At 40.8% G+C, this 22,332-nt stretch overlaps 1 protein-coding gene across 1 annotated transcript; it reads right to left on the reverse strand.

Moving 5' to 3' along the window:
• Positions 1–11,948: 11,948 nt before the first annotated feature.
• Positions 11,949–12,915, reverse strand: LOC146999285 (uncharacterized). Its single transcript, XM_085811285.1, has one exon. It carries the CDS (start codon positions 12,896–12,898, stop codon positions 11,975–11,977), a length of 924 nt encoding a protein of 307 aa, XP_085667411.1. The 5' UTR covers positions 12,899–12,915; the 3' UTR covers positions 11,949–11,974.
• Between the last annotated feature and the right edge of the window lie 9,417 nt (positions 12,916–22,332).

Genomic DNA, 22,332 nt, shown 5'->3' on the forward strand with positions numbered 1-22,332 from the left:
CTTTAACAAGAAACATCACAGTCAAATAGGACTGATTTAACTTACTATAATCTTTCAATTAAAATAAAACTGAAAAAGTTCTCTCCTAAACTGAAAAATATTCTTTAAACTTTAACTTCTCTCTTCCTTTAAGAAGGAACTTTCTTAGGCGCCTAACAGCGTCCTTTTTGGCTTTTAAAAACCGCAATGACTAGCGGTCAAAAATAAAATGAAACTTCTCCCTCCCAGCTGATCACTGACAGAACCACTTTTTCGACCTGTAAACAGGTTCTCCCCTCCCCCCCCCCCACCTCGAAGAGCGCGCATCGGAATTCCCCTGCGTGTCCTTCATCTGACGTATGCAAAGATAATGATTATCAAGGCTCAAGGAAACTTCACCTTTTATATTTCCAGTCAAAATTTTTATGGCTGCCCCTATCTAAATTATTCTGGCCCTTTTTCGGCGCAAAATTAAGACCTTCTGAGTTTTTTGCCTTTTTTTGACTCAGTGTGAAGGCACTTACTCCAAGTCATTCGGCTTATCAAAATTTTTACCTTATTTGACAATACCCTCTTTCGAACGATTAAATTTCCTTTGAAGATGTGGAGGTAAAGGCGTAATTGCCTATGAACTCCGTAAATTGCACTTCCTTGATCCTTGATCTTTGCAGTGGTCAGGTCGATCACGTGAGGTGGTCACCCTCTCAGAAACTGACCCTAGTGAATGCTGCTTAATTTGTGTGGGAATTTAACATGTTAATAGTATGGGCGGTGAAGGGTCTATTGTAGTAATCGTCCTCTATGATTTCGTAATTTAAAATGTTGGAGAAGTCTGCTGTACTATTATGGTTTGCTTTTTTGTAGAAGTTTTCGTTAAGCTTATTGATGTAGGTTGTCACATATTCAATTTTTAAGTCTCGGTGCAGGTTTTTATTTCTGATGTAATATGGGGCTCCTGTGATGATTCTGAGAAACTTGTTCTGGATAATCTGCAGCTTTTTGAGATCGTTTTGTTTGGCATTTGCCCAGACTGGGGATGCATATGTTATGATGGATCGTATGATTGCTGTGTATATTCGTCTCTTCCTATTGAGGCTCAGACCTGAAGACTCAGCCAGGAGGTGAAACAGTTTGCACATGATGCCGAAGATTTTCCCCCTGGTGATGTTGATGTGCGTAGACCAGGTGAAAGTTCTATTGAAAGTAATTCCGAGATATTTGGCCCGAGTTACAATCGGGATTGGTGTGCCAAATAGGGTAACTGTAGTGGAAATGTTATCCAGGTGCTTGTAGCGCCGGATAAGCAGAATTTGGGATTTGTCAGCATTAATGTTGACTCTCCACTTCGTGCACCATTCTTCTACCTGGGTCATTTTCTTTTGGAGTTGGACGAGAGCGTTGTTAGGTTTCCTGGATTTTTGTATAAGTGCGGTGTCATCCGCGTAACAGGCAAGTTGAAAATTGTAGTCTTCTGAGAAGGTAGGAAAGTCGTAGACGTAAATGATATAGATAATGGGTCCTAGGATACTACCCTGGGCGACCCCTCCTAGGATAGGATAAGAATTAGTAAGATGATCACCCTGTCTAACTGAGAAAGTTCGATTTTCGAGGAACGACTTCAGGATGAGGACGAGTTCTCTCGGGATATGCAGTTGTATAAGCTTATAGATGAGGCCTTCATGCCAGACGCGGTCAAAAGCTTTGGCCACGTCTAGCATGAGGAAAGCAATACTTTGTTTATTTCTGAGCGCCGATCCTATGAATTCAGAAATACGAACCAGCTGATGGGTGGTCGAGAGTCCTTTCCTGAATCCATGCTGTTCTTTTGGGATGAAGTCAAGGTGGTTTTGCAGTCTATTGTAAATAATTCGCTCAAAAATCTTCCCCAGTGTAGACAGGAGACTAATAGGTCGGTAGCTGGTAAGTTTGTCAGGTGGCTTCTTGGGTTTTGGAATAAGAAAGATCGAAGCGTGTTTCCATACATTTGGAAAGTAAGAGCTCGTGAGACAGGCGTTGTAGATAGATGTTAGTTTGCAGATGACACCGTGCGGGAGCTGTTTAAGTAGTTTATTTGAGATTTTGTCAGGTCCAGGAGCTTTTCTATTATTTGAGTTTTTGATTATATTTTTCACTTCACTTGGGGTAGTGAGTTTGATCCCAGTTTGTTCACATGGTGCACTGAGCCAGTTTTTGACGTGGTCAGTAATGGCGGCAATGCTTGTTTGGTCTGCAGGGAAATCGTTGGGCGTGAATTGCTGGGTCAGGTGATCGGCAAAAGCTGCAGCTTTTTCTTCATTGGTGTACGCAATGTTAGATTGCGTTCTGATTGGAGGGGTGCTAATTGTAGGGTTTTTCCGTTTACGAATGTACTTCCAGAAGGAACCGTCTTCAAGATTTAAGTTTTCAATTTTTAAATTCCAGGATTCGTTTCGATGCTGCTGGATACTAGATTTAATTTTTCTGGTGAGTCTATTGATAATTGGTTTTAAGGTAGGATCCCTTAGGTAGGTGTGATTGTAGAGTTTTCGGGTTCTGTTCCGTTGCTTGATTAATTCTCTGATGTGCATGGGTAGGGCGCCGTAATGAGATGAATGCCTCTTTTCTGTAGTTGCTAATGCAAGGAAATCCTGAAGAGAGTTCGTAAAAATTTTTGCAGCTCTCTCTATATCAGTTGTGGTTTTTAGAGGACCCAGGTTTATGGGGGATGTAATTGCAAGGTTGTGAAGTAATTTCCAGTCTACAATTTTCTCTTTCTTTGCATCTTTCGGCTTGTTGTAACCCAGTCTTGCCATTACAGGGACATGATCTGAGGTCAGCTCATGAGTAACTTCCATTGCAAGGGGTATGTTGAAATTAGTGAGGAAAAAATCAAGGATATCAGGTCTTTTGCGTGGAGTGTTTGGGCGGTATGTAGTTTCTTCGGGTGTGTATAGGAAGATGGGATAATTTTCTACGTAGTCTCTGATGGTGTGTCCGTTTGCGTTGCTGTGATTGCAGCCCCAGTCCACATGCTTTGAATTGAAGTCACCTCCAATGATTGTGGGAGCTGAGTCTTGCAGGTAATGATGTAAATCACTCGCAGATATTTTGTTGTCAGGTGGGTTGTAGAGTGCACAGATTTTTGTATGTCCGATTTTGGGTAAAACCACATTAACACTGACAGTTTCGAATGCTTTTGTATTATCCGCAGATAATAAGCCAGAGCAAAGAGTCCTTTTCACGTAGATGGCGACACCTCCACCACGGTGTCTGATTATATCGCATCGATAGGTGCTATAATTTGCGATATTGATGTTGTGCTTTGAATTTGCGTGCGTTTCAGTGACCAGGCAGATGTCCACTTCATGCCTAATTAAAAAGTCCTGAAATTCTGGTATTTTTTGAGTAATGTTCTGTGCATTCCACAGAGTAATCGTAATGGGAGCAAAACTTTGATGGGGATTAGTCATGATTTTTCTGAGGAGGCATGACTGAATTTTGCACTGCAGCAGCATTGAGCTGCGTAGTAGTGTCCTTTAAGATAGAGATAGCGGCCGTGAGGGTTGCTATCAATGATTTGGCCTCTTCGAGTTTTGCTCTGAGCTCGGCAATTTCAGGTGGTTGCCTGTTTTGAGGTGGCTGAGCACTATTCATGACAACTCTGTCCGAATACAACATTTTTCCTTGTGAATATTGCCGGGGTTTGGGGAAATAACTACATCCACGAAAGGATGCAGTGTGACTTAAACCACAATTTGCACAGGTGGCTGGTTCATCCGATGGTTTTGTGCACGTTTTAGATTCGTGCCCCTGTCCGCACTTTACACACCGCGGGGGGGAGGTGACACTGTGCTTGGGCATGGTGAAAATTTTGGCAGCGGTAGCATTGAGTGGGGCCTCGTCTGCCTCTGTAAGTCTCGACTGAGACACGAAGTCTCATCAAGTATTCAAGTTCATGAATCGTCCTGGCTTTGTCACTTTTAGGCAGGATGACGAGGTATAGGGGCATCTTTTGGATTTCCGTGCCGCGCTTTCTCGTAAGCTGAACCACTTTATTGATTGTGAACCCTAGGTTCACAAGGGCTTCTCCGACATCTGTTGGAGGAGTATATGAGGGAATGCTACGGATAACTAGCATTTTTTCGTCCGGCAGCATATGCGTGTAGTATTTGATTTCGTTTTTATCCAGTAAGGCAGTGATCTGCCTATGCATATCGCTACTGAATACTTTGATTTCGAAATCATAGTCGCTTTTCATTTTCGCTTTAAAGTCCAATTTTTCCTTTTCAAGGAGATCATTTAGCTTTTTCCAGGTGATGTTTGTGTCCTGGACCGTAATCGGAGGAATTTTTGTATTTCTCCTGGGGTACTGGAAACCTTCCGGATTAGCAGGGTGTCTCTCGTCGAGTGAGGACGTGCGACAATGAGCTCCCCACAAGCCACCTGCAGTGACGCGACGCCGGAAATCATGGCCGGCAACCCCACCGATACCAGCGCTGAGATGGACACGACCGTCCCTGTCTCCGACTCTGATCCAGTTCAAGAAGTGAATCCGGATGATCTACTTATCCAGATAAAACAACTCTATCTGCTCAAGGCAAGATTTACAGACTTGGAGCAGAATTTGTCCAGGGCTCGAAGATCTACTCCTCTTGCAAGCTTCGACCTCAAGTGCGTGCAACAGGAATCTAAGGTAACGCTTTTTAATCTTACCACTCTTGCTAAACGCCTTAATCTGCCTCTCTTTGCCATTCCCCCAACTGAGGATGAATGCATCCAAAAATTACTAAAATCGGCCAAAGAATTAACTAACGATGTTATCTCGGAAAAAAATAATGCTAATTCGGATAAAACTCAAAATTCTGAAAAAACTCAAACCAATAGCCCAATTCTAAAACCTGCAAAGTTAAATGCAGAAAAAATCCTCCATAGTGCCAAAAAAATTCAAAAATTATCTTTAAATTCGCGGGATACTAATGATTTTCCTAAAAATAAGAAATTACGAAAAGTCGATGAAGAGGGCTTTCAGCGGCCTCCTCGCCATCTTGTTGCACGTGGTGCGCCGAATTCTCCTTCTAAACCACAAGCGAACAATAGCCTGCCTCCATTTTGGAGTGAACAACCAGAGGAGGAATTGCCTCCCACCCAACCTGCGGTTAGGGTGGAAGAGAAAAGTGATCTCGCGGAGCAACCCGGCGACGGTACTCCCCCCCCCCTACTGAAAGCTCTAAGAATTCAAAGAGAAAAATCCCATTCTTCTTTGTAGAGCCCAAAGATTTTGAATTTCTGACGTCTTTGGTACAAGCTACTGTGCCTACGGCCATCTGTAGGATGAAGGGCAAGTACCTGCGTATAGAAATGCAGACGGAAGATGATTACCGTTCGGTGGCCCAAATTTTAAATAATCAGGGCGCCGAATACAAATCGTTCAATCTGAAACAGGATCGGCCCGTAAAGGCCATATTACGCGGCTTGCCTAACACCGCAAAAGCGGATAAAATTAAATCAGAACTGCAAATTTTGGGTTACTCTGTCATATCTGTAACCCAACTCCGTAGGCACAGGTCCCGCTATCCAATGCCATTATTTCTAGTCCAATTAAATCCTGCTTTAAATGTCTATGACATATTTGAAGAAACCACAATGTTTGGAATTGAGATTAAATTTGAGAAACATATTGGGAAGAAGGGGCCGAGCCAGTGTTGGCGCTGCCAAGGCTTCTTCCATAGTTCCGCAGTGTGCACACTGCCAATCCGGTGTCTGAGGTGCGCCGGCCCGCATTACGCGTACCAATGCACCAAAGACCCGGAGGAAGCCAACACCTGCGCGAACTGCCTTGGGCGGCACGCAGCCAACTGGTTTCACTGTCCCCGAAACCCAGCCAATAAAAATAAAACCCCCCCTATTAGATCAGATAGCGGGATTTCAAAATTTGTACCGGCTCCGGTAAAAGCTCCACTTAGCAGCACGGATCCCTCATTTAGTGACGTCGTTTCCGGACGGAAAAATCCCGGACTACCATCATCTACTAAGGAACCGAAGCAAGCTCCTGCGATGAAGCAAGCCACGAAGCAAGGGCCGAAGCAGAGTCCTCTCCTCCAGCCAACTCCACCGGCCCAGGCTCCAGCCCCGACTGTAGATGATGGAAGTTGCACAGATACCCTCCGGAGCGTCTTCCAAATCGCCTCGGAATTCGGTATAGAACACAAGATCCTCCTCGAGGCTTTTAGAAATGCTCTCCCTAGGCTCCGAAATGTCTCCACGGGGCCTGAGAGAGCATTTTATATTTATGAGGCATACTGTGGCCTCTTAAACTAAAGGCCTCAAGTTCAACTGTGCAACTAGTGAAGATACTCTCCTGATCTCCTACTGGAATGCCAATGGAATCAAGAAGAAGATTCACGAAGTCCGGGATTTTATTAATGAGCATCACATGGACCTCTTCCTCGTTCAGGAGACACATCTGGTTGAGGGACTTAGCGCGAACATCGCGAATTATTTATGCCTCCGAGACAGGGACCCGCATTTATCTCTGATCTCAGAAAATTAAGTGGTGTAGCAAATAACCTGATTATCGCAGGAGATTTAAATGCCCGTCATAGAAGTTGGGATTGTGTCACTGCCAACAACTATGGCGATAAACTCAAAATTTGGGCTCAGGACGCCCGCATCCAAATTATTGCGCCAAACACACCTACCCATTACCAGTTTCCAGGGGGTTAGGTGCTCCTTCCATTATTGATCTGGCCTTATTTAAAAATATTCCAGTAGATTATTCGATCGAAGTGATTCCGGAATTGTCCTCTGACCATTATCCGGTTCACCTCACCCTTAAAACATCCAAAATTAACCAAAATTTACCGGCGCAAGTCTCTACAAATTGGGACAACTTTCGGTATGTCTTGGAAAATGGTATTCTCCCCCCTATCAAAATTCACGATAATCAGGAGGTTGATTTTGCCATTGACAGGCTCAACCAAACCCTAGGAAGCGCATTTACAGCTGCTTCCAAACCCAAATTCAGGCAAAATTATTATAAATTACCTGATCACATTAAAGATAAAATCAAAATTAAAAACCGCCTTCGCAGAGACTGGCAAAATACACGTTTGGAAAACTTTCGAGTGCAACTGCGAAGGATCCAGAATGAGATCAAGTCTGACATTAAGAAATACACAGACGAAAAATACGCAAACTATCTTAAGTCCTTAAAGACTTCTGATAAGATAGACTCTGGGTTGCTAGCGCACGGCTTCGCAAACCAAAACACGACATTCCCCCACCCCCTAATGGGCACGGTCAACGACCGGATGGCATTAACAGACACCGAAAAGGCTGAATGCATAGCCAGACAGCCTTCAAACACAATTTTCACCTAACACTGGACTCATGTTCGATTCCTGTGCAGAGCACACGCATGAAGTCCAACACCAAGTTGAAGAATTTCTCTCCTCAGATACAAATTCTGAGGAACCCATCACCACAACAATGACTGAGATTTCTGCTTTTGTCAAAAATCTCACCCCTGCAAAAGCACCTGGCCTGGATAGGATTTCTAATCGCATGATTAAAAATTTACCAGTAAAATTCATATTTTACCTAGCAGTTTTGATAAATTCAATGCTAAGGCTAAAATATTATCCTCATAGCTGGAAGAATGCATTAGTCATTCCTATTCTAAAACCTGGAATGGACCCAAAGGTCCCTCAAAATTATAGGCCGATCAGCCTTCTGTCTTCACTTAGTAAAATTTACGAAGCTATACTGCTTAGCTACCTGAATGATTTCTGCCGAAACCGAAATATTATTATTCCTCAGCAATTCGGCTTTCGTGCTAAACACTCAACTCAGGCCCAGCTACTGAGGGTAGTTGAAATCATTCATACAGGATCTCGCAGTGGAAAGCCTACAGCTATTGTTTATTTAGACGTAGCAAAGGCTTTCGACAGATGTTGGCATATCGGAATTTTATTCAAGCTCATGCGACTTGAAATTTCGGCTAATTTTGTGCACATAATGCACTCTTACCTCACTAATCGTACCTTTTCTGTTAAAGTTAAATATTCTGTCTCTTCTCCTCGCCCTATCTTGGCTGGGGTGCCTCAGGGAGGAATTCTTAGCGCTACGCTCTTCAACTTGTATGTAAATGACATACCACAAACACCAAGTGTCGATCTAGCACTCTATGCAGACGACACAGCCATCATTTCACAGCACTCAACATTACATGCCACTCTCAATCACCTACAGCTGTATTTAACAGACTTGGAGTCCTGGCTCATTACCTGGAAAATCAAAATTAATGTCGCAAAAAGTGCCGCCACAGTTTTCTTTTCCAGAAAGAGGAATGTCCATAGTCAACTCCCTCCACTCAGATTATTTGATGAAAATGTACCCTGGGTGGAATCCTACAAATATCTGGGAGTATATCTAGATGCGAAGCTGCTCTGGAATACCCACATCAATTATGCCATTTCAAAAGCAAGAACAACAAGAACCCAACTGATGTCTCTCCTCAAAAGAACAAGCAACCTCTCCCTCAATAACAAGATCCTACTGTATAAAAGTACCATCCTCCCAATCCTGACCTATGCAGCTGTAGTATGGTCAACTGCTGCCAATAGCCATCTGAAAAAAATCCAAGTATTCCAGAGCGTCACGCTTCGTATCCTGACAAATGCTCATTATTTCGTCCGTAATGAAGTGCTTCATAAAGATCTCAAAATTCTTCCCCTTGACGCCTTTTTCAGGCAAAATTCGGCCAAATTCTTTAATAGATTAACACAGATCGAAAACCCAGTCTTGCATTCACTTCTTGCTTATGATCCAGCTGAGCCCAGCTCAGCTAAGCGACCTAGGAGCGTTCTTGATAGAACTTATAACATCTTTCCTAGGAAGCCAAAGCGGAGGTGTCTGCTTGACTAGGAATTCTTTCTAAAAATTTTTTTTTTTAAATTAGCAAGCACTTCACGGGCCTAACCCGGCGACCCTTAACTATTTCTATATTTCCACATGCCCGGCGGACCTAATTCGGCCTCGTTTCTCGGTTTTATATCCGTGCTGCTATAGGTAACATGCTCCTCCACTTGCCAAGACCTCATCTTTTCTTAAAACACGGTCCAGACAATTAAAAATCAGATTTACAATAGCTTTAACGTTTCTTTATTATTTTATCATTTAACTTAACTATTTAACTTAAACTATTTAATTATTAAAATTTAAATTAATATTCAAATCATTCAAATCTAACTCCCCCATATGCTACTCCAAACACTTTTATATATGAATTTTTGATTCCAGCAAACTGCACAAATGTACAAGCTTGCATATCTTCAGTCATCATCTGCAATCAGGTAATTCAGATTAATCCTGTCTCTATTTTTATTTCTTTTCCCCTTTTTAATCCACTTTTCCTCGCTTGCCTTCCCTTTAACTATCTTAAAACTTCTCCGTCTTTTCTACAGTTAATTTTCTTCACGGTTCTTTCCGCTTCAAAAGTTGCTCCTATTCTTCTCTCGCCACGGGCGGTAGGAGAACTGTTTCGCCTCTTGAATCCTTTTCTCCCCTTCTTTTCGTTCCACCATCCCTTGCTCCGAGCTTTAGTCGCAAGACTCTCTCCCCCCCCCAGCCCATCCCCAAGGCATTAGCAATTACTGCGGTTTTCCGTATTACCTAATATACCTTTCCCAAGCCCTGGAAAATTATGTTTCCCGGCTGATTGTCTTTAAATCTTTCCGATTCCATTAATGCAATGCATTCAGGAATCCGCCTTCAATCATCACCTCTCTCTCTTTCAATCTGGTAAAACAGGTTGAAAGTAGAAAGAATTTTTACGTCCCTAGTGCGGACTCCGGTAAAATCGCAGAATAGGCTGCATCAACAAAGTTCAGTATGAGGAGCTGCGTGACGTCATTAAATGGGTGGGACTAAGCTTATGACGTCACAATGTAGTCTCGCATTTACACTACGTGTACTTTCTATTTTCTCTTATAAATAACAATAATAAATTGTTTATTATTGTAAATTAATATCAAATTCTTTACTTTTAATTTAAATTTATAACATTTAAGTTTAGGCGTTACTGATAATAAGTATAATAAATTGTTTATATTTAAAATTACCATGATACAGTGAGCGAATTCTACCAATTATTAAAACGATAAACAACGTCGCAGTCTCTAATAGTTGTAGAGCTTCAATATTAAATTATTATTTTTTTTATTAATTTTTTTTATTTATACAAACAAACTATTTTTTTAAAATTTAAATTCATATTGTGGAACATTTCAATTTTATCATTTTTACAAATTACCTTCTTGCTACGTAACGACATAATTCCTTACATACCAATAATTAGACAATTTTCATTATTTCTAAATATTTTATACTTTACGTTAATAAAAAAAGAATATTTTTTATTGCATATGAACATCATTACACAGCTTTCATATCAGTTTCCAAAATTCCTAAATCAAGCTATATTCTGTGTAGGCATGCTAGAATTCTACGCATTAATAAATAAAAAAATCTAATTTCTCAGAATGAAAGAAAATAATATAATAAAATAAATACTACAAACTTGGAACACTAAGCTATGCTTCACATACGCACACACACACATATTATTTGCAATTACGATACCAAACACTACGTATTAAAATGTACTTCAAAGTAGCTAAACGTTACTTCAAGGGTTAAAGTTTACAGTTTTGCTACTGTTGAGTCGATCGTCGGACTATCCATATATATCGTAAATCGGAAAGCGTTATAAACATATCAAAAAACAAAAAATTAAAAATACAATTTAAATGAAAAATTATGTCTTAAATATAATTCACAATTAAAACAACAATACAAATTTAAAATACACAAACGATATGTTAAACATTGCACATAAATAAAGTTACATTACTCCTCGATATCACGCACAACCTCGTTTTCCCTTTTACACAACGATCAGTATTCGCTCGAAAAACATTAAAGAATTCCACAAACTCGGTGTCCATGTGCACATCGATCTATTTTCACTTAAAAAACATCCCAGAGTTGCACAAACTCGGCATTGCGCACCACATTGGATTTGCCCATGTGCACATCGACCTATTTTCATTTAAAAAAACATCCCAGAATTGCACAAACTTGGCATCGCGCACAAACTCAGCATTGCGCACCACATTGCCTTTTCCCATGTGCACATCGATCTATTTTCACTTAAAAAAACATCCCAGAGTTGCACAAACTCGGCATTGCGCACCACACTGGATTTGCCCATGTGCACATCGACCTATTTTCACTTGAAAAAACATCCCAGAATTGCACAAACTCGGCATCGCGCACACACTCAGCATTGCGCGCACCACATTGGCTTTGCCCATGTGCACATCGATTTTCACTTAAAAAAACATCCCAGAGTTCATCAGTTTCATGTGTTTGACTTTCAGGTGCGCATACCCTTCGATCTATTTTCACTTAAAAAAACATCCCAGAGTTCATCAGTTTCATGTGTTTGACTTTCAGGTGCGCATACCCTTCGATCTATTTTCACTTAAAAAAACATCCCAGAGTTGCACAAACTCTGCATTGCGCACCACATTGGCTTTGCCCATGTGCACACCGATCTATTTTCACTTAAAAAAACATCCCAGAATTGCACAAACTCGGCATTGCGCACCACATTGGCTTTGCCCATGTGCACATCAACCTATTTTCACTTAAAAAAACATCCCAGAATTGCACAAACTCGGCATTGCGCACCACATTGGCTTTGTCCATGTGAACATCGATCTATTTTACTTAAAAAAGTCAGACATCAAATAAATTCTCCATTGCTCATATACTCAGAAATTTGCTTTCATTTAAAGAAATCAGAGAAGTTTGCAAAAAATGTGTCCAGAAAAATGATACAAAAGAAAAATAAAGCTGCCAGAATAAAGCAACTACCTAACATCCAAACTGCCATATTAAGAAAAGCACCCAATAGTTTACTTAAGTCAATAATAATAAATGAAACTTACCTTCAGTCCTCTCCTTTTGCAGAATATATGGCTGTGATCTCACTGAGAAGTATACGCATCAGTTGGCTGGCGTCGGATTTCTTGTGCTTCCTTCTCCAAATATATTCCGCAAGATAGGAATCAAACTGTCCTTTTGCCTTACTAGAGCCACGGAAACTTCTTTTGATTGCCGCCCAAGTTCCTTCAATACTATTGGTATGCGCACCTGTTTCTGGATCTTTAAAACTCAAGCTATGATTGACTTTCAGGTGCGCATACCCTTCGAACTCGAGACAGTCGTACGCTTTCCAACAATCGGATATAATAATCGATCCTGGTAGAACATTCTCTTTAATGATTTCTAGCAATGTTTCGGCACCTCTGTTTTCAACAACTTTAAAGACGCATTTATCTGTTCCTCTCTCAACCAAACCAAAAACCCATTTTCCTTCGACTCTTTTCCCTCTATGATACTTTTGCTTGCCAAACTTGCTTTCGTCGATTTCGACAATGACACCTTCCCCACCCAACTTAACATTCTCCTTCAAACATAACTCCATGCATACTTCTCTACAAAAACTTTTCCAATCTGTCACCGTATTTTTAGCAATACGTAATTCCGTTCGTATAAAATCATTCCCGCACTTACCCAACCACATATAGGTAACTCGCAAAACATCACATATGCTCAATTTACTCTTCGCAAACCAGGAGTTCTTTCGAACAGATCTTGAAATTCGATGCCTACATTCGCCTCCAGTAACTCTGCACATCCACTCAAAACCGTCTATACGGTTTTTTCGCTCTACTAGTTTCATATTTTTTCCACAAATCGGGCACTTATACGCTATTGCAATCAAACCTTTCTCCATACACCACTCAATAACACATTTTTTATCTCTTCGCTCCAACTGATAAAAGAAATCCAGATTCAAATACTCATCCATTCTGCAGTAAGCACCGAATTAAACACACTCATGAATAATCAAAACATTCTTTAAGCAAAAGAATTCTTTTCTGCATTTTCAGAAGTTACGGTTATAATTTTTAATTCATGCATTCAATATTTTCAATCGTTTGCTAATGATCGTTTCCAATCGTTTGGTATCTTAATAATACATTTGTGAGAGATAATTCGTTGCGTTAAATGCTAACAATACCACACAACACACAAAAGTAGATTTACAATTTAAAAAATCTCGCACAGAACATTATAAACCTACCATTTCAACTCAGTTAAAATATAATATAAGTTTTCTTTAAATACGAAGCTATAGCATACTTATAACTTGTTTTGAAGAAGAGGCGTAACCAATATTACGTCATAAAAAGGCGTGTCCAAGCATAAGAGAAGTAAACACAGAATCGACTGATGCAGCCTATTCTGCGATTTAGCCCGGACTCCTAACTCACTTCTTCCCCGTAAACCCTTAATGGTCTCCTTCATTACCCTTTAGCCAGTGCTTATTCTTAATCACTTCAGTTTTCTTAACGAAGTTGTGGAGGTAATTGCATTAAGTTGCAAAGGTACTCCGGAAAATATCGCCTTGGGCCTTGGAAATCTTCCGTGTCTGCAGAACCACTTAGCACTTCTTCCCGTGTTTCCTCATTGGTCGGAAGTAAGCTATTGGTTGGAGTAGCAGTTTCATTGGCTGCTGCCTGGGGGTTTGGTGTGCGGATGGTTTCCTGCGGTTTAGGCGTTCCAGAGATGGGTTCCTGCGATTTGGGTGATTTCATGGCTCCGATGGAAAGAACCTTAGAAGCACTTTCTGGTAATTTTGGTGCTTTAGGTTTTGACTTGCTACTTTTCTTCTTACCCTGCTTAGCAGAGATGTCAGTTGTCATGGGGCAGTGGGGATCTTCCACATCATCCTCTAATGCGGAGAATTTGTTGTGATGCAGATTTTCCGTAGCTTCCAGGTTTTCATTAATGGGACTGCGTGGTCTCTTAGATCTTGTTTGAATGAAATCCGTGGAATCCATTGCCTCAGTTTTTGAAGCTTCCTCCGTAAGTGGAGGAAAATCCTTTGGGTTTAGAGTGGACGCCTCCGTGGAGATGAAATTCATCATCTTTTTTAGGATGCGGTAAGCAAATTCATCAGCAGGGGTGATAGTCTCGTTACTTTTAACGAGATCAGAAAATCTTCCGTACTCAGAGACCAGTTGTTGAATGAAGGTAGCCATCTTACAATCAGGTATCACAGAGATGTTAATCCAAGAAAAATAAATGCACAAAATTAAAACAGTGAAAGCTCAGACGGCCTACTTAAATTGCGTCTGAAAATAATTGTGCGTTTTGTATCCCACACAAGGCCGTTTTACAGTTCTCAGAACACGAGGTTCAACGAGAATCTAACCTTTTCAGAGCGAGATACAAGTAAAGCTAAAATAGCAGGTAGACAGGTAGATCAGCAGGGCTACGAGCCGGAACTCGAGGTGAAATCCACTAGAAATGAGGAGCAGCGAAATGTCCGACCTTCCTCGGTGACGGCTGACGAGCAACCTTCAATCGAAAAAGCCCCAAAAACTGATGTCCTGAGGTAGATAGGGCGTGTCTCGCCCTTTTCGATGGTGGGTAGATGCCGAACTCTCGGCCAATCACGGCTCTCGGTCTCTTCTGTGAGCTGCGAATAGCAGGATCGTATGCTGGCATCTGTTGAAGTGCTCGAATTATCAATCTGTTCAATTTTAAGGAATAAATTTTGACTATGTTTTTTGATAAGGTAATCAACAGGTTTAATGTTAAGGTCCGAATGAATCACATCTGTACGGACGTACCAAGCTGCGTTTAGGGCCATACGTAAGGTTTTACTTTGAAAAGATTGAAGCTTTTTCACATGAGTTTTAGCAGCAGTACCCCAGATTGTACATGCATACATAAAGACAGGTCTTATAATGGATGTATAGAGAAGGATTTTGTTTTTAATTGACAGATTGCTCTTTCGAGCTAAAAAAGGGTAAAGTTGGGCTCTGGCACCTTTCGCTTTGTTGAGAACATTTTCAATGTGAAGGCACCAGGTTAATTTTGAATCAAGTACAACTCCTAGGTACTTGTAAGAGTTTGACCAGGGAACATAGTCATCAAAGAATTTAATATTAATGGAAGGGTACGGGAGGGGGCTACGTTTGAATATCATAGCAGCACATTTAGCAACATTAATTTTTATTTTCCAAGTGATGAGCCAGTGCTCAAGGCTAGAGAGATAACTCTGAATGATTTGGACCAAGTTTTCAAGGCGTTTGTGTTGAGCTAGGATGGCCGTATCATCTGCATAAAGTGCAAGAGTGATACTAGGTGATTTTGGTATGTCATTTATGAAAATGTTGAACAAAATTGGGCCTAAAAGTGACCCTTGGGGGACGCCGCTTAGTATAGGACGGGGTGTCGAAATGAAAGAATTAACTCGTACAGAAAAAGATCTATTAGTGAGGTACGAATTAATTATATGAATTAAATGGGCCGAAACGTCAAGTCGTATGAGCTTGATAATAATTCCTATATGCCAAGTCCTATCAAATGCTTTGGCTATGTCAAGAAATAAAGCGCCAGTAAGCATTTTGTTACGAAACCCTTCGTGAATGAACTCCACTGTCCTCAGCAGCTGGTGCGTGGTGCAGTGTTTTGCTCGAAATCCAAATTGTTCATCAATCAGAACGTTGTGCTTTCGGAGAAAATCATTCAGGCGTTTAAGTAACACAAACTCGTATATCTTAGATAACGAGGATAGGAGGCTGATAGGTCTATAATTTTGAGGGTTAGAAAGGCTTTGGCCTGGTTTTGGAATAGGCACAATAAGTGCTTGCTTCCAGCTTTGAGGAAAATAGCAATGCTGTATCATAAAATTTATAAGCATTACTAAGAAAAATAGATAATTGGTGGGTAAATTTTTAATCATACGATTAGAAATAGAGTCCATACCAGGGGCTTTTTTGGGTTTGAGCTTGGTAATGTATTCACTTACCTCGCTCATGGATGTATAGTGTATTTCTCTCGCGGAAGGCGAGGAGAGGAAACGTTCAACATCTTGTGGGAAAGAACTTGCGCTGTTCGCAAAAATTCCTTCATTATGTGGTGTAAATTGAGTTTGAAGAGAATCCGCAATTAATTCGGATTTCTCAGCGTCTGTGTGAGCCACCGCTGCGTCCGTAGCTTGCCAATGCCAATGATTTAAAAATTTCGGAGTTCCTATGGTTCAAAACCATCTACCTCCGCATCAGAATTGCTAAAAGCGAGCAGAAATAGGAAAAATTTGGTATAAGTGATTTACTTGATGCACACTAGAGGGAGCCACAGGCTCGAGAGAGTTTAGGGATAGAGATGAGAAATAAAAAACTTAAGTTTCATAATTTTTTTATAAGTTTTTAGGTTTTTAAAATTTTTTTGTATTTTATATTTTATACTTTTTTTGGTTTTTTATAATTTTTATACACAGTACAAACACTAAAGCAAAAAGTGGATAGGAAAGAGTTTACGATTAATAGGCTCATTGGCATGTGACTTGTGTTGGAGAGTGCAAATAATTACTGAGATCGCGATGAAAATATTCTTAGGCAGATTTAAAATCTGCGGGAGATGTGATTCTTAAGTAAACAGATTGATAACTTTGCATGAAGATCTTGATAGTAGTAGCAGAGGATGTAATAAGCAATTATATGGCAGCTCGCTGAAGAGACGTCCTTCCTTCATGGCGCGGGGGCTGGAACTGAAATTGAGAGGGCGTGTCTTGCCCTTTTACATGGCGGATAGATGCCAAACTCTCGGCCAATCACGGCTCTCGGTCTCTTCTGTGAGCTGCGAATAGCAGGATCGTATGCTGGAATCCGCTGAAGTGCTCGGTTATCAATCTGTTCAATTTTGAGGAATAAATTTTGACTAAGCTTTTTAATATGGTAATCTACAGGTTTAATATTTAGGTCCGAATGAATCACATCTGTACGGACGTACCAGGCTGCATTCAGGGCCATACGTAGGGTCTTACTTTGAAAAGATTGAAGTTTTTTGACATGAGTTTTTGCAGCAGTACCCCAGATTGTACATGCATACATGAAGACAGGTCTTATAATTGATGTATAGAGAAGAATTTTGTTTTTAATTGACAGTTGGCTCTTGCGAGCTAAAAATGGGTAAAGTTGGGCTCTAGCACCTTTTGCTTTATTGAGAACACTTTCAATGTGAAGGCGCCAGGTTAATTTTGAATCAAGTACAACTCCTAGGTACTTGTAAGAGTTTGACCAGGGAACATAATCGTCGAAAAACTTTAAATTAATGGAAGGGTACGGGAGGGGGCTACGCTTGAATATCATAGCAGCACATTTAGCAACATTAGTTTTGATTTTCCAAGTGATGAGCCAGTGCTCAAGGCTAGAGAGATAACTCTGAATGGTTTGGACCAAGTTTTCAAGGCGTTTGTGTTGAGCTAGGATGGCCGTATCATCTGCATAAAGTGCAAGAGTGATACTAGGTGATTTTGGTATGTCATTTATGAAAATGTTGAACAAAATTGGGCCTAAAAGTGACCCTTGGGGGACGCCGCTGAGTATAGGACGGGGTGCCGAAATGAAAGAATTAACTCGTACAGAAAAAGATCTATTATTGAGGTACGAATTAATTATATGAATTAAATGGGCCGAAACGTCAAGTCGTATGAGCTTGATAATAATTCCTATATGCCAAGTCCTATCAAATGCTTTGGCTATGTCAAGAAATAAAGCGCCAGTAAGCATTTTGTTACGAAACCCTTCGTGAATGAACTCCACTGTCCTCAGCAGCTGGTGCGTGGTGCAGTGTTTTGCTCGAAATCCAAATTGTTCATCAATCAGAACGTTGTGATTTCGGAGAAAATCATTCAGGCGTTTAAGTAACACAAACTCGTATATCTTAGATAACGAGGATAGGAGGCTGATAGGTCTATAATTTTGAGGGTTAGAAAGGCTTTGGCCTGGTTTTGGAATAGGCACAATAAGTGCTTGCTTCCAGCTTTGAGGAAAATAGCAATGCTGTATCATAAAATTTATAAGCATTACTAAGAAAAATAGATAATTGGTGGGTAAATTTTTAATCATACGATTAGAAATAGAGTCCATACCAGGGGCTTTTTTGGGTTTGAGCTTGGTAATGTATTCACTTACCTCGCTCATGGATGTATAGTGTATTTCTCTCGCGGAAGGCGAGGAGAGGAAACGTTCAACATCTTGTGGGAAAGAACTTGCGCTGTTCGCAAAAATTCCTTCATTATGTGGTGTAAATTGAGTTTGAAGAGAATCCGCAATTAATTCGGATTTCTCAGCGTCTGAATGAGCCACCGCTGCGTCCGTAGCTAAGGACGGAATGTTAGATTTGTGTTTGCGTAGGCGGGCTGATGCGCGCCAAAGACTGTTATCATTGGTCGTTAAGGACTGAATGTAATTCGTGTATTGTGATTGGAAGAACTGGTCACATGATGCCTTGATCTCATTTTGGAGAGCACGGAGTTCAATTTTTAATCCAGGATTTCTATTTCTTTGCCAAAGTCTCCGTACTTTATTCTTTTCTTTAATTTTGAGTTTAATTTCTTGAGGTAATTTACGAAAATTGGGTCTGAGGGTGGGTTTTGATACTTCCTTATGAGTATCTGTTAAAATGGTCGTTAAGTGATCGACTGCCGAGTCTATATCATGGGTGGATTTAATTTCAAGGAAGGGTATGCTTTTATATTTTAATTTAAAGCGAAAATTGTCCCAATTTGTAGAGACGAGTGCCGGAAAATTTTGAGTAAAAATAGTACAGCTGGGGTCGATGGTTACGGGGTTGTGATCTGATGATAAACAATTTTCAACAGTCACTTGATATCCAAAAGGGATGTTTCTAAAGAGTGCCAAATCAATAAAAGAGGGGGCACCCCGTGAACCATATCTAGAGGGGGAATCCGGCGCAATGATTTTAATTTGGGCGCACTGAGCCCATTTTAGGAGGCCACGACCAGCAGGGTTTGATCTATGGCAACGCCAATGCTGGTGGTGACAATTTAAATCACCAGCTATGATAAGATTATTTGAAAAATTGAGCAGTTTATTAAAATCGACCACAGGAAAATTTCCACCAGGTGGAAGATAGGCAGAGATCATGTCTAGGGATGGCGAATTTTGAATAAAAATTTCAATAATTGTTGCTTCAAGTTTGCTCATATTTGGAGTGTCAATTCTGCGATGCGGGATTGAATTTTTTATGTAAATACAAGTGCCACCATGATAAACATCACGTGTATTCGAAGCTTGTCTGTCATTTTTATAAAGTGCATAATTTACAAGCTTGGGAGCTCTCCCTGGCTGGAGTTTGGTCTCTTGGACAAAAATGATATCAAAATCCTTCTCTTCTACATAGTCTCTAAACTCATGAAATTTGGAAAGAATGCCATTTGCATTCCAGGTGCATAGTTTTAAGTTTTTCAATCCTTTCAAAGTATTGAATTTTACTGTCTGGGGATATCAGAGAATTGGAGAGTAATATAACTCTCAAAGATGTAGTAAGCCGCGTCAGCACCAGATGGAGCCACTCTGAGCTGCGGTAAGGCGTTTTTGAATGCCAAAAGAAGTCTGCTCTGGTCAATACCAGGCTGGTTTGAAATTTGGATTATAGCCAAAAGGATTTCGGTGCAATTTAGATTCGAATTTACTCCAATGGGGACCGATAAATTTGGAATAAGTGGGGGTGCAGTCTGTTGCATACCCGTAAGGGCAGCAGAGTAGGATACTCCAGGACGAGAATTATTTGCACTGGGAGTGTGTGCAGCCGGCAGTGTTGGAAATGAATTGTGTTGTATATTAAATTTGTTCGTGTTGCCAACGGTCTGACTGGGTTTTGTACTTGGCTTTGGTGGTTGACGATTTTTGGATCCAGGGAATCTTGGACAGGATCTCCAGTTTGCTGCGTGGCTCCCGGAACAGTTGGCACATTTGTTGGGTTCTTCGAAGGGCTTGGTGCATTCCTTCGCCTGATGCGGACCAGCGCATCTAACACATCGTTGGGGTAACGTACAGACCTCCGAAGAATGAAAGAATCCCTGGCAACGCCAGCATTGTGAGGGACCTTTCTGCCCTTTGAAGTGCTCCATCACCACTTCTGTGCCAAGGAGTTCGGTGACTGAATAGATTTCTGATGCTTTGAGGCTATTGTGAATTTGGAGATAGAAGAGTGGCATAGGCATTTTTGTCTTGAATTTTTTCAGCTGCGATATCTTATGGATTTTAAAACCAAGTACTTCGACCGCAGTCTGCACAACGTTGATCGGTGTGTTGGAGGGTAATCCCCTAATGACCACTTTGAGCGGTCTGTCCGATTTTAGTGTGTGTGACTTAAATTGAATGTTGTTTTCAGTGAGAAATCTAACGACTGTCCTATAATCTGTTTCGTTAGTGGTGGTGAGGCGTAGAAATTCAATGTCTTGTTTGGATTGGACAGTCGGTGCGTGTCTGCGTAGCTGATTTAGTAAAAAGAACCAATCAGCACGCGGTTTAATGAAGATGGGTGGTGGTGTTTGAATTTTAGGTGTTGTAGTTTCAGCCGGCTGCTGCGTTAAGTTTTCTGTGCTTTCTGAGACGTTTTGAATGTTAGTGTAAGAATTTGTAATTGTAATGTTGTTAGAGTTTTCTTTAGTGTTGGGTAGTTTCTTTGCAATCAAGTGTTTAGGGGGGATTGCAAAGCCGTCACTGTCGACTGGCCTGGATCTTTCTTTGGTATCAGTCTGAGAAGTTTCTTTGGGTGGGTCTGAGGATGAGGGTGAGGTAGATTTTGGATTATTGTTTTCAGGTTCAGAGGCTTTGGTGGTTTTTTGAAATTCCTTAATAAATTCATCTTCTGTTGCAGGAAGAGTGAAGAGGTTAATGTTGAGGCGGGTGCAGAGTGTGTGTAAGGAAAATAAAATTTTCTCACCCTCATCCTGTAGTTGTTTCATCATCAGGTCCTTGTTGGGAGTTTCAGATCTTTGTAGACGCTGAATGTCGAATAGAAGATCAGTGTGCCGGGTCTTTAGAGCGTATATTTGAAGTGCGCTTTTTGAAAGTTCTTGAGCTGAAGGAGAAGCAGGAGGAGTTGAGTTCGTAGTGTCCATATCCGTAAGTACTTGCAAAGGTTGCGAAGTCGAGTGATTGCCTGCTGGCGGCGCCGTATTCGTGGTATCCGTTTTCGCATTGCGGAGCTCTGAGCTCGCACGTCTGTCGCTCTTGGCGTCCATGACGCGAATCCCCATGTGCGTCCGTAGCTAAGGACGGAATGTTAGATTTGTGTTTGCGTAGGCGGGCTGATGCGCGCCAAAGACTGTTATCATTGGTCGTTAGGGACTGAATGTAATTCGTGTATTGTGATTAGAAGAAATGGTCACATGATGCCTTGATCTCATTTTGGAGAGCACGGAGTTCAATTTTTAATCCAGGATTTCTATTTCTTTGCCAAAGTCTCCGTACTTTATTCTTTTCTTTAATTTTGAGTTTAATTTCTTGAGGTAATTTACGAAAATTGGGTCTGAGGGTGGGTTTTGATACTTCCTTATGAGTATCTGTTAAAATGGTCGTTAAGTGATCGACTGCCGAGTCTATATCATGGCTGGATTTAATTTCAAGGAAGGGCAAATTTTTTTCTTTTAAGTTTGAAACGAAAATTGTCCCAGTTTGTAGAGACGAGTGCCGGAGAATTTTGATTAAAAATAGTACAGTTAAGGTCTATGATTACGGGGTTGTGATCTGAAGATAAACAGTTTTCAACAGTCACGTGATATCCAAAAGGGACGTTTCGAAAGAGTGCCAAATCAATGAATGAAGGGGCACCCCGTGAACCATATCTAGTAGGGGAATCTGGCGCAATAATTTTAATTTGGGCGCACTGAGCCCATTTTAGAAGGCCACGACCAGCAGGGTTTGATCTATGACAACGCCAATGCTGATGGTGACAATTTAAATCACCAGCTATGATTAGATTGTTGGATAAGGTGAGCAATTTGTTAAAATCAACCACAGGTAAATTTCCACCTGGTGGAAGATAGGCAGAGATCATTACAAGGGAGGGCGAATTTTGAATGAAAATTTCAATGATTGTTGCCTCGAGTTTACTCATACTCGGAGTGTCAATTCTTTTGTGTGGTATTGAATTTTTAATATAGACACAAGTGCCACCATGATAAACATCACGGGTATTAGAAGCTTGTCTGTCATTTTTGTATAAAGCATAATTTGCAAGCTTGGGAGCTCTCCCTGGCTGGAGTTTGGTCTCTTGGACAAAAATAATGTCAAAATCATTCTCTTCCACATAGTCTCTAAACTCATGGAATTTGGATAGAATGCCATTTGCATTCCAGGTGCATAGTTTTAAGTTTTTCAATCCTTTCAAAGTATTGAATTTTACTGTCTGGGG

This window comes from Stegodyphus dumicola, chromosome 1 (genome assembly GCF_044657685.1).
Source record: "Stegodyphus dumicola isolate Sdum_Otavi_A_Nest chromosome 1, ASM4465768v1".
NCBI lineage: Eukaryota > Metazoa > Arthropoda > Arachnida > Araneae > Eresidae > Stegodyphus > Stegodyphus dumicola.

What these genes read in the sequence shown, in the direction of transcription:
- LOC146999285 (XM_085811285.1), bottom strand. Translation starts at nt 12,898, where the DNA reads ATGGATGAGTATTTGAATCTGGATTTCTTTTATCAGTTGGAGCGAAGA.